Below are 19,130 nucleotides of genomic sequence, written 5' to 3' on the forward strand. Positions count from 1 at the left end.
CGCCACACCCAGCTTCAGAGACTTGCACCTCGGCACCAGCAGGGTGCCATGGTGCAGAGGGCGCTTCGTGGATCCCTAGGCAGCCTTCCGGGGAGGGCTCTTCTCCCCCACTTTACAGATGGAGAAGTAGAGGCTCCAGGAAGCAGTGACCAGCTGAAGGCCAGGGAGGCGTGGGCTGGTGACCCACACTACCTCCGATCTACACCCCAGCCCTATTTTTTATTCTTTATTTTTGAAATGGTCTCACTGAGTTGCAAAGGGCCTCGCTAAGTAGCTGAGGCTGCCTGACCTGCAACGCCACCGGCGCCCCCAGCCCCACACTGCGGTGGCTCAAAGATGGAAACCCTGAGCGACTCGCTCCGCCGCTTCAGGCTCCTTCTACGACGTGTCTGGACGCAGCTCCTGGGCCTGGGGGGCCACCTGCCTTCCGGCTGTGCGCCTGCTACCCCCCCTGGGGGCTGGCACTCCAGGAGAGACCCCAGTTAGAACGCCCCACCAAAGACAGCCGTGCCCGGCGGGCACCTGTTCGTCCTACCACTCTCTGAACCCCCCACCTGCCTCCCTGGCCCCGCTGGTCTGGACCACGCAGCCCTCCTGGCCCGAGACTCACCGTGGACCTGCAGGAGGACGTCCCGGCGGTCCTCGCCCACGGCGCTCACGGCCACGCAGGAGTAGCTGCCGGAGTCGGAGGCCCGGACGCTGGCCAAGGTGAGGACCCGGCCCCCAGGGAAGACCTGTGCCCCCAGGGAAGCCCGGCTCAGGCAGCGTCCTGCTCTTGCCCACCACAAGGGACGGGCTTCACCTTCACAGGCTGGTCCTGCCTGGGTCCAGGCACACCCAGACAGCCTGATCTCGAACCCGGGGCCCACGAGGCAGGAAGCCATGACTGTACCAGACCTGGACCTTTGCCGGCTGGGGAGGGTCCCATCAACCTCCTCCTGAGGGGGCCTCTGGAGCCATGCTGTTCACTGAACAGCCCTTGATATACGGCTCCAAATTGAGATGGGCCATGAAGGTGACATCTCAACGGAGTTTAAAGAAAGCGAAAAGAAGCAAAATATCTCAATAATTTTTAAGCCGGGCGTGGTGGCTTACACCTGGGATCTCAGTACTTGAGAGGCTGAGATAAGAGGATCATAGGTTCAAAGCCAGCCTCAGCAACTTAGTGAGATCCTGTTTCCAAATTAAAAAAAAAAAAAAACATAGCCGGGCGTGGTGGTGCACGCTTGTAATCCCAGCACTGGGGAGGCTGAGACAAGAGGATTAAGGTTCATGGACAGCCTCAGCTACTTAGCGAGGCCCTTTGCAACTCAGTGAGACCATTTCAAAAATAAAGAATAAAAAATAGGGCTGGGGTGTAGATCGGAGGTAGAATGCCCCTGGATTCCATCCCCAGTACCACATAATAATAATAATAATAATAATAATAATAATAATAATAATAATAATAATAATAATATTAAATAATATTAACATAAACAATAATAATAAATAACCACAACACAGGGCTGGGAGAGTAGCTCAAAGATAGAACACCCCTAGATCCAATCCTCAGCACCACAATCACGAAAAATTATATTTTTTTAATTATCTGAGCGTGGTAGCAGACACCTGTAATCCCATTTCTTGGGAGGCTGAGACAGGAGGATCACAGGTTTGAGGCCAGCCTCTGCAACTTAGCAAGGCTTTCAGCAACTTAGCTAGACCTTCTTTCTAAATAATAAAAAAAAAGACCTCAGCTGCTTTTCTCACTTTAACGTGACATAGGAAAAGTTTAGCTGCACGCATGGCTGGCATGGCGAGGTGTGTTCCCTCTGGCGGGCAGCCCCTTTCCTTCCTATTCCAGCCCAGGCTCAGGCCATCTCTGCTTCTCCCTCACCCCAAGTCCCAGGGTTCGAGTTCTGCTGCCCAGCACCTGCGGAGGGACAGAGAGGGCTCCCGCCCTACTGACCTGGAGGCCAGGGGTCTCCGCGGTGGACACAGGGTTTCCATCTTTGAGCCACAGCAGTGTGGGGCTGGGGGCGCCGGTGGCGTTGCAGGTCAGGCGGACAGGGGCGCCGAGCAGCACGGGGCCGGGCAGGCTGGGTGGCTGCGTGATCCGGGGAGGCACTGCGGGCAGGGGGCACGATGCAGGCTGAGCCCGCTGTGGTGGCATGGCCGCGCCACCCGTCGGGGGCGCATGGCCACGGACAAAGCGCGCGGCCGGCTGGCCTCACGCGGCAGCCACTGCACACTTCTCAACGCTGAGGTCTCATCCTTCCCACAGCACCAGAGGCTTCCGCCAAAAGGAAACTGTGGCTCAGAGAGGGAATGTCACTTGCCCCAGGTCGACCAGCTAGAAGGCAGCATCCGAACTTGGGCTAGAAGAAGCCCTTCGTCACGGGGCTGGTCCAACTCGGAGGTGTCATGGGCGACACTACCCTCCAGGCAGTCCCAGAGATTTTATTGCATCTGGAGGCCAAGTCATGAGGCACTGGCCCAGGCCCTGCCAGGCTCTGCCGCTTCAGAATGAAGGCCCCCAAGGCCTGAGAGGCCCAGCCTCCAGCCTCCAGCCTCCAGCACCACCTGGCCCCCAGCCTCCTTTCAGTGTCTCCACCGCCCTCCCCCTCCAGCCCCCAGTCTGCAGCCTCGGGCCTTGGAGGCCTCGGTTTAGGCACCTAGCTGTCAGAGTTCCTCCTGGACCTCGTGAGGCCTGCCCGAAGCTGTGCCGCACGTTTACTGGCTCTTACTGCAATGGCACGGAGATGTGATTACTGGATCTGCCATTAGACTAAACGTTTCTGGGTCTTTCTTGTTCAGCGCTGCAGTGCCAGGGATTCCCCCAGAGCATGCATTTGATAAGTGTGGATGGAGAGAAGGTACGTAGGTGGTAGGTAGGTAGGTAGATGGGTAGACTGATGGATGACTGAATGGTGAGCAGAGGATGGGATGGGTAGATAGGTGGAGAGATGTTGGATACTTACATGGATGGATGGTAGAAGGGATGGAGGAACGGATGGATGGATTGACAGGTGAGTAGGTGGATGGGTATATGGATGGGCAGGTTTGGAATGGAAAGATGGTTGGATTAATTTAGTTATATGCACAGTTGAATTTTTTTATTTTTGGTACTGGGGATTGAACTCCGAGGCATTTTCCAAGCTACACCTCCATATATATATATATATATATATATATATATATATATATATATATATATATATATATTCCATCCACTCATCTACCCGCCCACCCATCCATCCACCATCTACCTATTCATCTGTCCACCCATCTAGTCCATTCATCTATCCATCCAATTATCCATCTCTCCACCCACCCACCATCCACCTACCCATTTATCTGTCAATATATCCATCTTTCTATTCATCCATCCATATATATATATTTTTTTGCAGGTCTGGGGATGGAACCCAGAGGCATTTGACCTCTGAGCTGCACCCCCTGCCCAATTTTTTATTCTTTATTTTGAAACCAGGTCTCACTGAGTTGCAGAGGGCCTCACTAAGTAGCTGAGGCTGTCCGCGAACCACAATCCTCTGGCCTCAGCCTCCCAAATGCTGGGATTAACCAGCCCTATTTTTAAATATTTATTTTGAAACAGCATCTCAATAGGTTGATGAGAGCCTCACTACTTGCTGAGGTTGTCCTCAAACCCATGATCCTCCTGTCTCGGCCTCCCAAGTCCTAGGATTATAAGTGTGTGTCACCATGCCTGGCTGACAGTTGAATATTTGCATGAATGAATGAATGAAAGGATGGATGGATAGTGGGTGGTAGCTGGATCAATAGATGGGTGAGTGGGTAGGTGGGTAGGTGGATGAGTGGACAGGTGGATGGGTGGATAGATGGGTGGGTGGGCAGGTGGATGGGTGGGTGGATGATGGCCGAATAGGTGGATAGATTGGTTGGTAGATGGATGTCTTGATGAGTGGGTGGGTAGATGAGTGGATGAATGAATAATTGGATAGCTTGATGGATGATAGATGGGTAAGTGGTAGATGGGTATGTGTAGTGGATGAGTGGACAGAAAGATGGGATAGGCTTCTAATAAGCCTATTGTTTGAGGCAAAGTGCTCTGCAGCTAAGGAAGTACATCTGACAACTAAATCTAAAAACTTCATGGTATCTTTTGGTGTTTATCTGCCAAGTGTGTTGTGAGTTTGCTTAGGCTTTCAGAATTCAGAAGGCAAGGCGAACACACCCGGGAGAACTCCATTACATCCACCTGGATCGCCACATCTCCCCATGCCTGCCATATGGTCTAAGCCCTAAAGACGGAAAGTTCCAAAAAGTTAAAGAAGACTCCATGAGAAGCCTATTCTCCAAGCCCTGGGCGTGCCGTTTCTTCTGGAATTTGCCCTTCGCAAGGACAGCTGGATCTGCTGCGGATCTGGAGAAGATTCCGAGCTAATCTCTTGAAAGCCGGACTAACTTGTTTTTTTACCTTGATTATTGATTTATGGTGATTACACTCCTTTTTTTTTTTTTTTTTACTATTAACCCCACTGGTGAAAGATATAAATTTTCTGGGTTCTTGTAATAAAGTGTCATTAGCTCAAGAAGCTTTTGTCCATGTCAGATTCTTTCTAGAAGCGCTGTAAACAGGAACTTAAAGAAATTTATTTCCTAGAAGGGAAAGAATCACTGCAGATAAGCGGCTGCAGTACAGCACCCTAATTCTTCGCCCATCTTTTCTGAGATTGATTCGATCGCGAGTGGGTTCACGCCCATTTCAACTGAGTGGTTTGCGGCAGGTGGATGTGTAGATGGATGTATTGATGAATAGATGAGTAGGTGAATGAATGAATGCTAGATGGGTGAGTAGATGGGTAGATGAGTGGATGGATGGATAGACAGATGGGCATATAGATGGCTGGATTGATGGATAGATGGGAGGTGGATGATGGATGGATGGATGGATGGATGGATGGATGGATAGAAAGTGGATATATTGACAGATAAATGGGTAGGTGGATGGTGGGTGGGTGGAGAGATGGATAATTGGATGGACAGATGAATGGACTAGATGGGTGGAGAGATGAATAGGTAGATGGTGGATGGATGAGTGGGCGGGTAGATGAGTGGATGGATAGATATATGGATGAATGGATGGACTGATAGATGGTGGATGATTGAGTAGATGTTGTGAATGGATGCATGGAGGGTAAATAGGTAGATGGTGGGTGAATAGATGGATGGATGGGTAGGTAGGTGGTGGATGGATAATTAGATGAATGAATGGATGAATGGATGGATAGGTGGGTGGTGGATGGATAGAAGGATGGATAGGTAGATGGTGAGTAAGTGTGTAGATGATGAATGGGAAAATGGATAGTTGGAGAGATGGATGAGTAGGTGGATGGTGGATAGACTAATGAGTGGATGGGTAGGTGGGTGGATGGATGGATGGATGGATGGATGGATGGATGGGTAGGTGGGTGGATGGATGGATAGATGGCTGGCTGGCTGGCTGGCTGGCTGGCTGGCTGGATGGATGGATGGATGGGTAGGTGGGTGGATGGATTGGTAGGTGGGTGGATGGATGGATAGATGGATGGATGGATGGATGGATGGATGGATGGATGGATGGATGGATGGATAGGTGGGTGGATGGATGGATAGATGGATGGATGGATGGATGGATGGATGGATGGATGGATGGGTATATGACCAGGAAAATCAGTACATGAATGGGCAGAGTATTAGATACATGAAAGGAAAGGCAAATTTTAATTTTTGTCAAAGTGCCCCTGCAGTCCTAGGCCACTCACCGTTGACCCGGAGGCCATACAACAGCTCCGTGCTGCCCGCCACATTGGAGGCCACACAGCGGTAGCTCCCAGCATCAGACAGCTGGGCTCGCTCGATGTGGAGAACTCTCCCATCCGCTGACACTGTCACTCCCATCCGGGCAGAGATGGGCCGGCGGCCCTTGAACCAGGAGACATCTGGGAAAGAAAGGAGAGGAGCAAGGGTTCCCGCCAGCCCTTCAGACTCCAAGAGAAGCTTCCTGTTTTATCCTGCTTTCTTACCTCTTGCCAGGCCCACCCCAGAACTCACCAGGTGCCCAAGGGGTGACTACCCCACACAGAGGAGGGAGAGCTGGGTCAGATGGGGCACAGGGGCTCCTCCTGGGCCCCCGATAACCCCAGCCCAGTCTGAATGCAGAACCCCATGTGTCGCCCCAAGCACACAGCCCTTTGCTCAGGTGCTCGCCTCGAGAAGAACCCCAGATCAAAGGACACTCTGAGGGCCTGGTCCTGCCCCTGCCTGTACCAGCTCCGGGACAGTGCCCTCTGGGCAGAGCCTTACAGGTTCGCTTTAGACGGCAGTACAAAGCCCTGGGCCCTGGTGGTGACCCGACACAATGACCGCTAAGGAGGGCACAGGAGGACAGTGCCTGGCACTGCAGGCCTCTAGATGGGGAGCCCCGGCCAGCTGCAGGGAGCCTTTGGCCAAGGGTGGGGAGGGTCTTACCAGGAGGGGGCACACCAGAAGCCAGGCACTCCAAGGCCACTGACGCGTTTTCCAGCACTGCCTTGTTGACCGGGCCTGGCTCGATGTTGGGGGGCACTGGGGAGACACACGGTGGGACCCAGCTTGATGGGTATGGCTCTGGGCATCTCCAATCCCAGTCTTCCCAGTAAGTCCTGGGCAACAGGGGCTCTACCACAGCTCATGTCCTGTGACCAGGGAACCCCACTCCTGGAACTAAGTCCAGGAACAGAGAACAGCGGTTTCGATTGTCCTTGCAAGCAGGCAGGAGCACCCCAGCGCCCAGCCAGCGCACTAGGAGGTGACATCCACGCAGCCACTGAAAGGGACCCGGGCCGGGACCACCCCTACTTGCCAGGCTGCACACAAACCCCCAAATGAAGCCACTGAGCACAGATAAGCCTAAACACAGACAAGACCTCACCTAACCCCCGCCGTGGGAGGAGCCACGGAGCGGTCGCTGCCGCCCTCCTGTAAGGCCTTAACAACCAGCCACAGCCCCTCTAGAGATCACCCGCCACCCAGCCCGGGCCCTGCCGGTGCCCGTGTCCTCACCCAAAACCTTCAGCACCACATCCCTCCTGCTCTCCCCGGCCAGGTTGGTGGCAACGCAGGTGTAGACGCCTTCGTCCCGCAGGTCCACCTTGTCAATCTGCGGGAGAGGCAGGGTGCGCGCTGTGGGGTTATTTTGTGAGGAAGGCACAGAGAGCTCAGGGCTGGGGACAGTCACAGTGATGACGGGGCAGTGAGAGGCCACTGCGCTGCTGACCCCAAGGGCGAGCGCAAAAGCACCAATTCCAGGGCCTTCCTCTCACTTCTGGGCCCGTCCCCATCTCTCCCTCTCTCCCTCTGCTGGCCCAAGCTCCTAGGGCCTGGGATAGGCTAAGAGCCCCTCCCCTCTTCAGCCCAGCACCCCTGGCTCCCCTGAGTGTCCCCAGGCTGAGGGGGCTCTGTGCCAATTCCACCTGCAGGTGCCATCTATGCCAGCTTCACAGCCAGCCCTGGACCCTACACATACCTGCAGGTTCCCCCCTGAGGTTGCCAGGGCCACCCCATCCTTCCACCAGTGGAGGCTCGGGGGAGGTGCCCCAGCCCCCACACACTGGAGGGCCACGGGCTGCAGGAAAGGGACTGTGACGTTCTCATCCCCCATGATGCTGACAGACGGGAGCTCTGGGCGGGGGAGACAGGAGGGATGGGGTCAGGACCAGAGACGGTGCAGGGGCATCCAGAAAGCCCCTCTGCCCCGGGGAAAGGGCTGGCCTCTCGCTTCCTGCACTCTCCACAAGCATGGTTTAGGGGAAGGAGCTCCAGGCTGGGGGCCAGCTGAGCAGCCCTGGCCCTTGAGACGTTTCCCATCCACCCATCCTTTCACCCCTCATCGCCCACCTGTTCATCCATCCATCCATCCCATCGTCTACCCATCCCCCTTCTACACATACAACCACCCATCGTCCGTCTGTCCGTCCGTCCGTCCATCCATCCATCCGTCCGTCTGTCTAGTTTCCTATTCACCTACTTGCCTATCCATCCAATCAAGTATCTATTTAATAAACCACCCACCCATCCACCACCCACCCATCCACTTCCCTTTCCATCCATTCACCCACCTATCACCTACATCCTACTACATCTACCCATCCACCCACCCACCCATCTGCTCCCCTACCCATCTGTCCGTCCACGCATCCATCCATCCATCCATCCATCTACCCACCCACCCACCTCTACCCTTCACCTTCTCCACACCCCACCCATCCATCCCTTTGTTCACAGAGCATCTACCCTGTGCCCAGAACTGTTCTGAGCCTCCAGATATGGCAGAGAAAGGGGGCCACCATGCTGCCCCCTCGGAGCTCCCAGAGCTCTGGAAGCAGTGGGTGGTGGGCTACGGCTGGGAGAGGGTGGTCAGTGCAGATCAGAGACGCAGTGGAATTGAGGGGCCTTCCTAGAGGGAAGGGACAGACCTGAGAGAGAGGGGGGCGCTCGGCTGACTCGGAGGTGGGAGAGTGTGCTGCTGTATTGAACGAATCGGATGGATTCCATGTGGTCAGTATAAAGAGAGTGAAGGAGAGGATGCTGGGAAGGGCAGCGGGCACCAGGGGCCAGAGCACACTCAGTGATGAGCAGCCGAGACCAGCCACCCGCACCATGTCCCTGGGGAGCCGCGAGGCCCAGAAACGCCAGGCCCGCGCCTCCCAGGCCCAGCGCCCTCCGCACCCCTCACCGGGCACCGCTCACCCTGCACCGACACCTCCACCTCGGCCCCCGTGGTGCCCGCCTCGTTGGTGGCCTGGCAGGAGAAGAGGCCCGCGTGGCCCGGCTCCACCCGGTCGATGTGCAGCGTGGTCCCCGGAGAGGCCACCCGAACCCCAGCCAGCTCCTCGGCGGGGCGGCCGTTCTGCAGCCACCTGCAACGGTGGGAGGGCCAGCCTCGTGGGCCAGGGACCGGCGCCTTCCCCGCCTCTCCCTGAGGTGCACTGGCCTTCCCCAGCCCGGGCTCGGCCGCCGTACGCACTGGATGGTGGGCATCGGAGAGCCCGAGGCTTGGCAGGGAAGGTCCAGCGGCTGTCCCACGAGGGTGGTCACCTGGCCCAAGCCTTCAGCCACCAGGAGCTGCGGGGGCACTGCAGGTGGGACGGGGCGATGGGTGGTTGGAGCAGAGCAGATTCAGCCCTGGCCGGAGGCCTTCCCAAGGCTCCAGCCTCCCCTTCCCCGCAAGTGTCCCCACGAATGGTCCGAGGCTAGTGAGGGCCCCCCCGGCCTCCCCATTGGCTTGGGCTCATTTATTTATTTATTTTGGTCCTGGGGATTGGACCCGGGGGCAGTCTATGAACGAGCTATATCACTAGCCCTATTTTTTTCTTTTTTCTTTTGAAATGGGGTCTCACTAAATTGCTGAGGCTGGCTTCAAACCTGTGATCCTGGCTCAGCCTCCCCAGTCCTGGGATTACAGGCCCGGCTTTGGGGCCCTTTATTTAATGTCTATTCCCCACCAGAACGAGGGCCCAGGAGGCCTGTGGGTCTCATCCCTCGCTTTCTCTCCAACGCTGTGTGGGCTGGCAGGGGTAAGCTGGGCCACACTGCCCAGTGAATGAAAGAGCCGGCCTAGGCACACACTGTAATCCCGGGACTCGGGAGGCTGAGACAGGAGGATCGCAGGTTCACGGCCAGCCTCAGCTACTTGGTGAGGCCCTCTGCTACTTAGTGAGACCCTGTTTCAAAAAAAAAAAAATTAGGGCTGGGGATATAGCTCGGAGGTCGAATGTCCTTGGGGTCAATCCCCAGTACCACAAAAAAGAAAAAAATAAAGAAAGGAAGGAAGAGAGGAAGGGAGAGAAGGAAGGAGGGAGGGAGGAAAGGAAGGAAGGAAGGAAGGAAGGAAGGAAGAAAGAAAGAAAGAAAGAAAGAAAGAAAGAAAGAAAGAAAGAAATCCAGCTAAGCAGGGTCCAGCGCCCACATCCAGCCTCGGCATGTAGGAAAGTCTTTTTTGGTGCTGGGAATTGGACCCAGAGCCTTGTGCATAGTAACTAAGCTCTCTCCCTCTGAGTATACCCTGATCCCTAGAATGAATTAATGAATTTATTTGTACTGGGGTTTAAGCCCAGTAGCATTCTACCTCTGAGCTATACCCTGAGCCCTATTTTATTTTTTATTTTGAAGCAGTCTTGCTATGTTGCTGAGACTGGCCTTGAACCTACCATCCTCCTGTCTCAGCCTCCCAATAACTGGGATTACAGGTGTAATCTGGCTCGGAAGTTCTCAATAAATGTCCATTCCTTAGACAGAGGCAGAATGGTTCCAGGGGTCACCTGGCCAGCGCAGGGAGCCTGGATCCCAGGGCTCAAACCCATCCCATCCGATCCCTGCTGAGCCCAGCACAGTTCACCTGCCCAGGAATCTCCCCGCCATCCCCTCCGTGGGGGCTGCTGGGCCGGGAGGGGCAGCGCCAGGGCGCAGCTCACCGTGTACGTCCACAGCATACTGCAGCACGGCCTCTCCCGCGGGGCTGCTGGCCACGCAGCTGTACAGGCCTCCGGCCGCCTCCCCGGGGCTCCCGAGCCGCAGAGTGCTGCCATCCGCCTCCAGCTGGGTCCCGTTGCTCTCCGCCACAGGCCGGCCCTCGTGGTGCCAGGAGAGGGTGGGGGGCGGGCGGCCTCTGGCCACACACTCCAGCGCCACCGGCCTCCCGGCCACAGCCTGCACCAAGTATGGCCCTCCGCCAGCGCCCTCGATGGTGGGTGGGACTGGGAAGAGGTGGGGCGGCTCAGGGCCCGGCAGCCCGGGCACGCCCCCGCCTGGGTCGCTAGCTGGCCCCTCCCGGGAGCCTCTGGCAGACCCTCAGTGGGTGTCACCTCCGGGGGTGACTCTTGACTTTTTTCTCTGTCCCCACTACCCCCTTGCACGCTCATCATAAGTAGAATGCTGTTTGTGGGCATATCTCCAATATCTGCGCCCAGTAGGTCTGCTAACTCCAAATGCTGGGGGCCCCGGGCCAGGGCCCCTGCTCCCCACAAATCCCCTCTCCCTGGCATGAGGCAGTGGATGGCCAGGATAAACGTGAGCCCAGAGGACATGGCTTTGAAGACTCCCGATGCAGCCTGCGGTGGCCATGGCAGCCATGATTTAAAACAGTCTGAGAAAGCCGGGCGTGGTGGGCACGCTGGTCATCCCAGCACTCGGGAGGCTGAGACCGGAGGATCGGGGTTCGCAGCCAGCCTCGGCTACTTAGTGAGGCCCTCTGCAACTCAGTGAGACCCCGTTTCAAAATAAAGAATAAAAAATAGGACTGAGGGTGTCGCTCAGAGGTAGAATGCCCCTGGGTTCCATCCCCAGGACCGCACAAACACAAAAATTTAAAAATAAAGTAGGCTGAGAGCCCACTGGCACCAAGACGAGCAGGTGGCTCCCCTCTGGCTCGGGGGGCGGGGGGCTAATTTGCTGAACTAATGAAATCATCACCAGGAGCCCCGGGCACTTGTGACCAGGGCATAATGTGCTTCTCAGCTTCGGTTCCCAAGGTGCATTGCAACTGTAATGAGCACACAGACGATGTCCATTTGGCAGACAAAAGCCGAGTCCCTGAGCTGACCGGGGCCTGTGCGCTGAGGCTGCCCTGGACCCCGCGTCTGAGCTCTGTAGTCAGCACCTCCCAGGAGTGAGTGGGCAACCTCGGCCCAGAGCTCACTACGCTCCCTGACCTGGGGAGGCCCCGAGTCCCTTCGCCCCCTGTAAAACTGGCTCATGCTGCAAAGGGCCCCGGGTCAGGCTCTCAGCCAGAGGTCTCCGTGGGCTCGGGAAAGGTTAGCAAAGCCCTAAACCTCAAGGGAGGCCTGGGTTTGGGTTCTACTGTGTGTGTGTGTGTGTGTGTGTGTGTGTGTGTGTGTGTGTGTTACTGGGGTTCCTGGAAGCCCTTCTACCTCCGGGCTACACTCCCAGACCTATTTTATACTTTTTATTTGGAAAAAGGGTCTCTTAAGCCAGCGCGGCTGACTTCGAACCTGCACGATCCTCCTGTCTCCGCCTCCCAAGCGCGGGGATGACAAGCGTGCGCCACCATGCCCGGCTGTGGGCTTGGGTTCTAGACGGGGCTCTGCAGTGGACCTGCCCGGCCTCAGTCTCTTCCATAGCATGTGGGAAGCTGACCTGACGAGCTGCTGGGTGTTATCACCCATGTGCGCAGCCACCCCTCCTGCCCTCCTGCCCTCGGCGTCCCTCAGTGCCCCCCAGCTGCCTCGGCCGCCACTCACCGTAGACCTCCAGCCTGGTGGCCTTCTCTGCGACCCCCACCGGGTTGCTGGCCTTGCAGGTGTAGACGCCGGCGTCCGAGCCCTGGGCCCTGGCCAGGTGCAGCTGCCGGCCGCCCCTGGTGTAGACCACCTCCGTGCTGGGGGGTAGCGGCGCCCCGTCCTTGAGCCAGGTGATATCGGGGGCGGGTGCCCCTCGGGCCTCACACAGGAGCCGTGCAGGATGGCCCTCCATGACGGCCACCTCGCCTGTCTCGTTAGAGCCCCAGATGGTGGGGGGCGCTGAGGACACAGGGGGAGTTGGTCACAGGCCGCCCCCTCCCCCAGGGCTGGCACCGTCCTGCAGAGCAGCACACACACGCTCTTGGGCCACAAGCACCTGTCACAGGCTGCGTGGGGAAGGGGGGGATGGGGATGGCATGGTGAACAGGGACAAGGGGGGGCGAGGGGAAGCCAGCTTGGGACCAAGCTCCAGAGGGGTCCGCGGGTGTGGGCTCTGGACCCCGCTCTGTCTCTAACGCACTGTATGACCCGAGGTAGGTCCCGGGCCCTCTCTGGGACTCAGTCTCCCCATCTGTGAAATGAGGAGCTGGACTAGATCGGGGCTTCCTCAGGGCAGGGCACCCCCTCCCCAGGACCCAGGATGACTGCAGGGGACAGTGGCTACAGCACAGAAAATCTCCACATCCCCGAAGGAGACAGCGCTGCCCTTGTCAAACCTCCTTCCCTCCTGATCTCAGCAAGGGAAGGTTCTGTCTGGGTCTGCTCTGTCCCTAATCTTTTCAGAACTTTCTACTCTACCCCCCCCCCTTTTTTCTTTTTTTTTCTTTCTTTCTTTTTTTTTTTTGGTGGTACTGGGGGTGGAACCCAGGGACTTTCTACCTCGGAGCTATACTCCCAGACCTATTTTATATTTTATTTGGAAACAGGGTCTCACTAAGTTGCCGAGAGCCTCACTCAGTAGCTGAGGCTGGCTTCAAACCTGCGCGATCCTCCTGTCTCAGCCTCCCAAGCGTGGGGATTACAAGCGTGCGCCACCACGCCTGGCTCTTTTTTCTTTTCACAAAGGGCCTCACCAAGTTGCTGAGGCTGGCCTCAAACCTGTGACCCTCATGTCCCAAGGACCAGGATTACAGGTGGAGGCACTACGCCCTCTGCCTGGCACCCACGGAGGCGGCGAGCACGCCTCTTAGGTTAGGGTGGCCTTTTTCTTCTTCCTACTAACAGACACCCGTTTCCCATTTATGGCTGAGGTGTTAAATACCCTTTTAAGTAGATATGTCTCAGTATGAAGAAAAGCGACTGATTAAAGAAGTCATCGTTCCAAGAGGTATGAGAAATGGCAAATCCGCGAGGCCAGGGAACTGGGGAACTGCCAGGCCAGAAGCCCCCGGTCCCACCCCGTTCTTGGCCTGCAGCTCATGCCCGAGGGCCCCGTGGCCGCCTGCCCTCCTCCCCTCCAAGGCTGCGCATCCAGGCAGGAGGCTTCCCATGCAGCGGGGCCCAGCAGGGCTGGGGCTCACAGTGGACTCTGAGCTGGAAGTCCTTGGCCTGCTGGCCGGCAGGGCTGAAGGCCACGCACTGGTACCGCCCCTCGTCTCCCAGGTGGCTGCTGGCGATTCGGAGAACCTGGCCGTCCTCCTGGAGCCGGGTGTGAGGGTCTCCCGGAAGGATGGGCCTGGAAAAATGTCAAGGACAAGCCATCGGCAAGCTGCACGAGGGGACCACAGCTTCTGAAAAGACGTGTGGGCATTCACCAGGGCCAAAAAGTGGACACGACCCGGATGTCCTTCAACGAACAAGCCATATATAGCCTGGCCATACAGTGGAATATTATTCAGCCATAAAAAATCAAATTTGGACACTTGCTGTAATGGACCTTGAAGACATTACACAGAGTCAGAGAAGTCAGACACAAAAGCTACGTGTGCGAGATGGCCAGAAGAGGTAAGCTTGCAGACGGACAGTAGATTGGACAGAGGAAAAGAGGGCTGGGAAGAGATCACCTAATGGGGCTTCCTGCTGGGGTGAGGGAATGTTCCAGAACTCGATGGGGGTATGGTTGCCCAGTGCTGTGAACATGCTAAATGTACTGCATTGTCTATTTTTAAATTGTGAGTGATACATTATGTGAATTTGACCTTAAAATAGATGAGTTTTTTTCTTTTGCAGAACTAGAGATTAAACTTATGGGCATTTTATCTCAAACCACACCCCCAGTTCTAATTTTTTATTCTTTATTTTGAAACAGGGTCTCACTGAGTTGCAGAGGGCCTCACTAAGTAGCTGAGGCTGTCCGCGAACCACGATCCTTCTGTCTCAACCTCCCAAGTATTGGGATTGCAAGCGTGCGCCACCTCATCCGGCTTGAGTTTGCTTTTGTTTGTTTGTTTTTAAGCATGACAGGGTCACAGGAGCCCCTGGTGTAGTGCCAGCCGGTCTCCTGGGTGTCCCCGCGGACACACACCACACAGTCCAGCTGCCCCGCTGGGTTTGGCCGCCCCCACAGCCACGGCCTGAGCGCACTCCACATATCGGCCAGGAGACACTTACTGCCCGTCCTTGGTCCACTCCACCTGGGGCGTGGGGACCCCCGCAGTCCGACACTCCAACTTCACCTCGGCACCAGCCAGGACCTGCACCTCCTGGGCGTCCCCGGCTCCCAGAACGGAAGGGGGGACTGGAGGAAGAGGAGTGGGCCGCTGCTCAACCCCCAGCCTCTGCCTCGCAGGGCCCCGGCCGCCCTGTCGCGCTTCTCAACAGCGGCCCACGTGGTTACTCAGAGACCACTGACCCTGAGTGTCCCCTGCTCCCCCCGAGGACAGGGCTGGGCCGCCGCGGGCCACCTCTGTGCGGCCTGCTTCCTGCAGGTGCACGCTGGGGGTTGCAGGGTCGGCCCCACTCACTGAGCACGAGCAGCTCAAAGTCCCTGTGGGCGGTCCCCGCCTGGTTCTCCGCTCGGCAGGTGTAGACGCCAGCATCGTCCTCCTGGATCCTGGAGAAGTGGAGGGACCGCGCCCTGTCCAGGAGGCGGTGGCTGTCCACCTCGGGGATCTGGGAGGAGAGGTGGGGGAAACTGAGGCCAAGGAGCTGGCTGGTCCCGAGAGCGACTGACTACAGAACAGTGCTCTGCACTCTCCCCCAGGCACCCCCCCCAGGCTTCTTCTTGGGACCATAGTTCTCCACTGAACGCCAGTGGACCCCCCCCCAGAGACACCATCACATCTCCCACCACGCTGCAGGGCATGCAGGAACACCCACCGGCCCCCCCAATCCCACCGGCAGCCGGCCGCCCAGGACACCCACCGGCTGCCCGTCCTTGAGCCACGAGATCTCGGGGGCTGGGGAGCCACTCGCGTCGCACTCGAGCGCCAGGGTCTGCCCGGCCACGGCCGACACGTTGGTCCTGTGCCCATGTCCTCGGATGCTGGGGGGCACTTGGGAAGCAAGCGGAGCCGAGAAGCTGCAGCCTCCCAGGGTCCCCGACAGGCAGCCCCGGCCCCTCTGCTTCCTAGATCCTCGGGGCCTGTCCAGGTCCCAGGAGAGCTGGCCCTAGTCCGGGGGTCCCGCTTACCATAGACCACCAGCTTGGCCCTCCTGGATGCAGAGCCCGCCTCGTTGGTAGCTAGACACTCGTAGTCTCCGCTGTCCATGGGCGAGACGGAGGACAGGAGCAGAGACCCTTCCTCCAGCACAGCCAGCCCCGGCCGGCCACGCAGGGGCTCTGAGGACGGCCCCTTCCGCCACGTGACCTGCGGCTTGGGCGTCCCTGGCCAGTGCACGGAGTGAGTCGTTAGCACAAACCACCCTATACCTTCCCGGAGCCCCTGCAGAGCACCGACCCTCTGCTGGGTGGTCCTAAGCCCCCCACGCAGGAGGAATTGCCCCTGTGCCCACCCGGTGCTGCCTGTCCACAGTCTGCCAGGGCCCCAGTAGTGCCTGATACACAGTAGGCGCCAAATGAATGCACAAGCCTGCCGCTACTCCCTTCACAGTGCGACTGAGCTAGAGCCTGGCACTTTGCTGGCCGCGCCCCAGCCCCGGTGGCTGACTCAGACTCTCCAGATGTTGGGCTGTCCCATACCCATCTCTGCCACAGAGCAGCTGTGCCCAGGGCCTGGCCCACAGCGGGTGGGGTGTGCAAAAACAGCCGCCCTGGGGCTGCGAGTGCAGCTGTCACGTCACCTAGCTCCAGGACAGGGCCCAGGGCAGGTCCTCAGAGGAACAGGTGACAGGAGCAGGACAGCCCTGCAAGCCCCAGACACACAGCAGCAGCGCCACCCAGCGGTCACAACGAGTCCACGCGGCTCTGCCTCGGCCCTCCGTACCCCACCCGCGCTGAGGCGGGTGGGGATCTCCCCACACTCAAGGTGACGTGAGCATCCCGCACCTGGCACGGCCCACCTGCTGTCTGCGGCCACCACTCGTCCCCACCTCCCCGGAGCACCAAATAGCTGGTCGCTGTCACCAGACCCAACACAAGGTGGCGCCGCCGTCCAGGGCTGGGCTGGCCCTTCTGGGAGCTTAGCTCCTCAGATTGCTTAAGGCTGTCCCGGGGTTTCCTGCTTGCACCTCCTGCCGGCCTCTCCCTTGTCCTGAGCCTGGGACCCCTGGAGCCTGCAGCTGGAAGAGGATTCTCGGCTGCGGCCAGGCTCCTGCACCACCCTGCTGCCCAGACACTCTACAGAGAGCACCCACTCGGGTGGTCCTCCGAGACCTCACAGCAGCCTACGTGGAGGGACTGGCATGCCCCCCGCTGTGCAGATGGGAAAACCGAGGCTCAGCGAGGTGATGGGAGCCGCCCAGTTACGCAGCCGGGTGTGCCGCAGCCGGTTCAGCACCGGGAGCTGACCACAAAGGCCACTATCCGGTCACACTCTGTGCAGCCCCTCAAGGGTCCCAGAAAAGCTGGTTTGCCTGGGACCATGTGAATTCATCCTCTATGATAATGGGGCTCGGGGGACCACCAAGCCCCAACCCCCAGGACCCGTGGGCTGCCCCAGCCCAGCTGTCACATCCCCAAGTGGCGGAGGGCGGGCAGGTCAGGCTCCCGCGACCGCACTAGCAAACCACATCCTGGCTGAGTGACCGGAAGCCAGCTGCTCTCCCCCTGGGCCATGACGGCCCCTAATGTCCACTCTACAGAGCTGTCCATGGTATGAAATGCCCGGTGCTGGCGCGAAGTGAGGACCCCCGGCCCCTGGCGCCCATGGCCACTGTGCGAGGAACAGCCCGGGCAGGGAGCCCACGTCCAGCCCGCCCGGCCAGGCCTTACCTTGCGCGGGGCAGGGCAGGCTGACATTCTCTCCGGCCACTCGCTCCAGCAGGCTGCTGGCCTCACTGGCCCCCCAGTGCGGAGGCTCTGGTGAGAGAGGACAGACCACGCTGGCATGGAGCCCAAAGCCTGGTGCTCCCTCCAGAAACCCAGGGCCAGAGGGAAGTGTCCCTCCCAGAGCCCAGCCGGTCTAATCAGGGTCAGCGGTGTTGGCGCCCCCTGCAGGCAGCCCAGGGCACACACCAGGCATGGGGCACAAGGAGCCCCGGCGTGGCTCTGAGACCTGCTGGTTAGTCCCGTGGGCTGGCGAGGCTCCCAGACCCAGGACAGTCTGAGAAGAGCAGACGCCAGAAGATCAAAGGCTCTGTCCCCGGAAGGAAGGGGACAGGCAGGGTTTGAGCCCAGGACACAGGCAGGCACCCCTGGAGCCCTGGCTGCGGCGGGGTGGGGGATGGGAGGAGGTGGGTCTGGGGCTCGAGGGAGACTCACCCAGCACCCTGAGCTCCAGCTCCCAGACATCCACCCCGGCACTGCTGGAGGCCTCGCAGCGGTACGTCCCAGCATCAGAGGTCTCGATGGATGCAAAGTGCACGGAGGCCTCGGGGCCCCCACCCTGCAGGTCCACCCCGTCCTTGGACCAGCTCAGCCGGGGCTCCGGGCTGCCCTCGGCCACGCAGTTCAGATCCAGGGCTTCTCCTGCCAGGACCTTCAGGACCCGAGGGCCCGGCTGCACCTGAGGAGGGACTGACAGGGCCACCAGAGGGCCGTCAGGTGGAGGGACCCGGGCAGGGACGCCAGGGCCCAGACCCTCGCTGCAGCTCTGACGTCACCACCCAGGACATCTTCATGGGGGGGTGGGGCACCTGGGGCTAGAAAGGGCATCGGGACACCCCACGCGGAGCCCCGCAGGGCCCCCGGGGGGAGAGTCTGGCCTTCGCAGTGCTGTGGTTTAGATCTGGAGTGTTGCCCAGAAAAGCTCATGTGTGGGCAGTGCGGAGATGTTCAGAGAAAACAATGGAATCAGGGCTCAGATCCCATCAGTGGATTCATAATCTGAATGGATCTACTGGGTGGTGACTGAAGGCAGGTGGTCAGTCACCGGGGGCGTGGTCCTTGGTCTGTCCTTGGTCCCCCCTCGCCTCCCCAGCTGCCGGAGTGAGCGCTCTCCTCTGCCACACCCCGTAGCTATGATGCGTCTGCCTGGGAGCCGGCCAACCCTGGACTGAACTCCAGAAACCCTGAGCAGAATAAATCTTTCTCCTCTAAGTTGTTATTGTCAGGGACATCGGCCACGGCCACGAGCACCTGGGAACATGCGCTCTCCACTCCGTTATCTCCCGCCCCTCCGGGGCGCCCCCACCACCTGAGAGCCACCCGCTCAGTACACATGTGGGGAAACTGAGGCCCCGGGGCAGAGGCCCGGGACTGAGGACGGTGTAGCCAGGCTAGGAGACAGCCTGCAGAGGCAGCTTCCGGCCCAGCTCTGCCCCTCGTGGCAACGGGACGCCACGCTGGCCGGAGCCTCGGAGTCCTCTGTCACAGAGCCACCTGGGATAAAAGGGGCGGCAGGACTGAGGCCAGTGGGCTGCCCACGGCAGAGGACAGTGGGACGT

At 58.6% G+C, this 19,130-nt stretch overlaps 1 protein-coding gene across 1 annotated transcript in view; it reads right to left on the reverse strand.

The window, feature by feature from the left end:
• Positions 1-19,130, reverse strand: part of HMCN2 (hemicentin 2) — a gene marked incomplete at both ends in the record, with an annotated part of 138,910 nt that overhangs the window by 51,422 nt on the left and 68,358 nt on the right. The window contains 17 exons of the mRNA XM_080708870.1: positions 611-734; positions 1,952-2,109; positions 5,772-5,948; positions 6,478-6,573; positions 7,051-7,147; positions 7,514-7,668; positions 8,737-8,906; positions 9,014-9,122; positions 10,461-10,742; positions 12,246-12,524; positions 13,766-13,920; positions 14,796-14,922; positions 15,149-15,296; positions 15,549-15,679; positions 15,817-16,011; positions 17,518-17,604; positions 18,007-18,261. Coding sequence (XP_080564996.1) covers positions 611-734; positions 1,952-2,109; positions 5,772-5,948; positions 6,478-6,573; positions 7,051-7,147; positions 7,514-7,668; positions 8,737-8,906; positions 9,014-9,122; positions 10,461-10,742; positions 12,246-12,524; positions 13,766-13,920; positions 14,796-14,922; positions 15,149-15,296; positions 15,549-15,679; positions 15,817-16,011; positions 17,518-17,604; positions 18,007-18,261 — 2,745 coding nt within the window. The remainder of the gene's footprint in view (positions 1-610; positions 735-1,951; positions 2,110-5,771; positions 5,949-6,477; positions 6,574-7,050; positions 7,148-7,513; positions 7,669-8,736; positions 8,907-9,013; positions 9,123-10,460; positions 10,743-12,245; positions 12,525-13,765; positions 13,921-14,795; positions 14,923-15,148; positions 15,297-15,548; positions 15,680-15,816; positions 16,012-17,517; positions 17,605-18,006; positions 18,262-19,130) is intronic.

Source organism: Muscardinus avellanarius, assembly GCF_963383645.1.
Source record: "Muscardinus avellanarius genome assembly, chromosome: 13".
NCBI classification, from domain to species: domain Eukaryota; kingdom Metazoa; phylum Chordata; class Mammalia; order Rodentia; family Gliridae; genus Muscardinus; species Muscardinus avellanarius.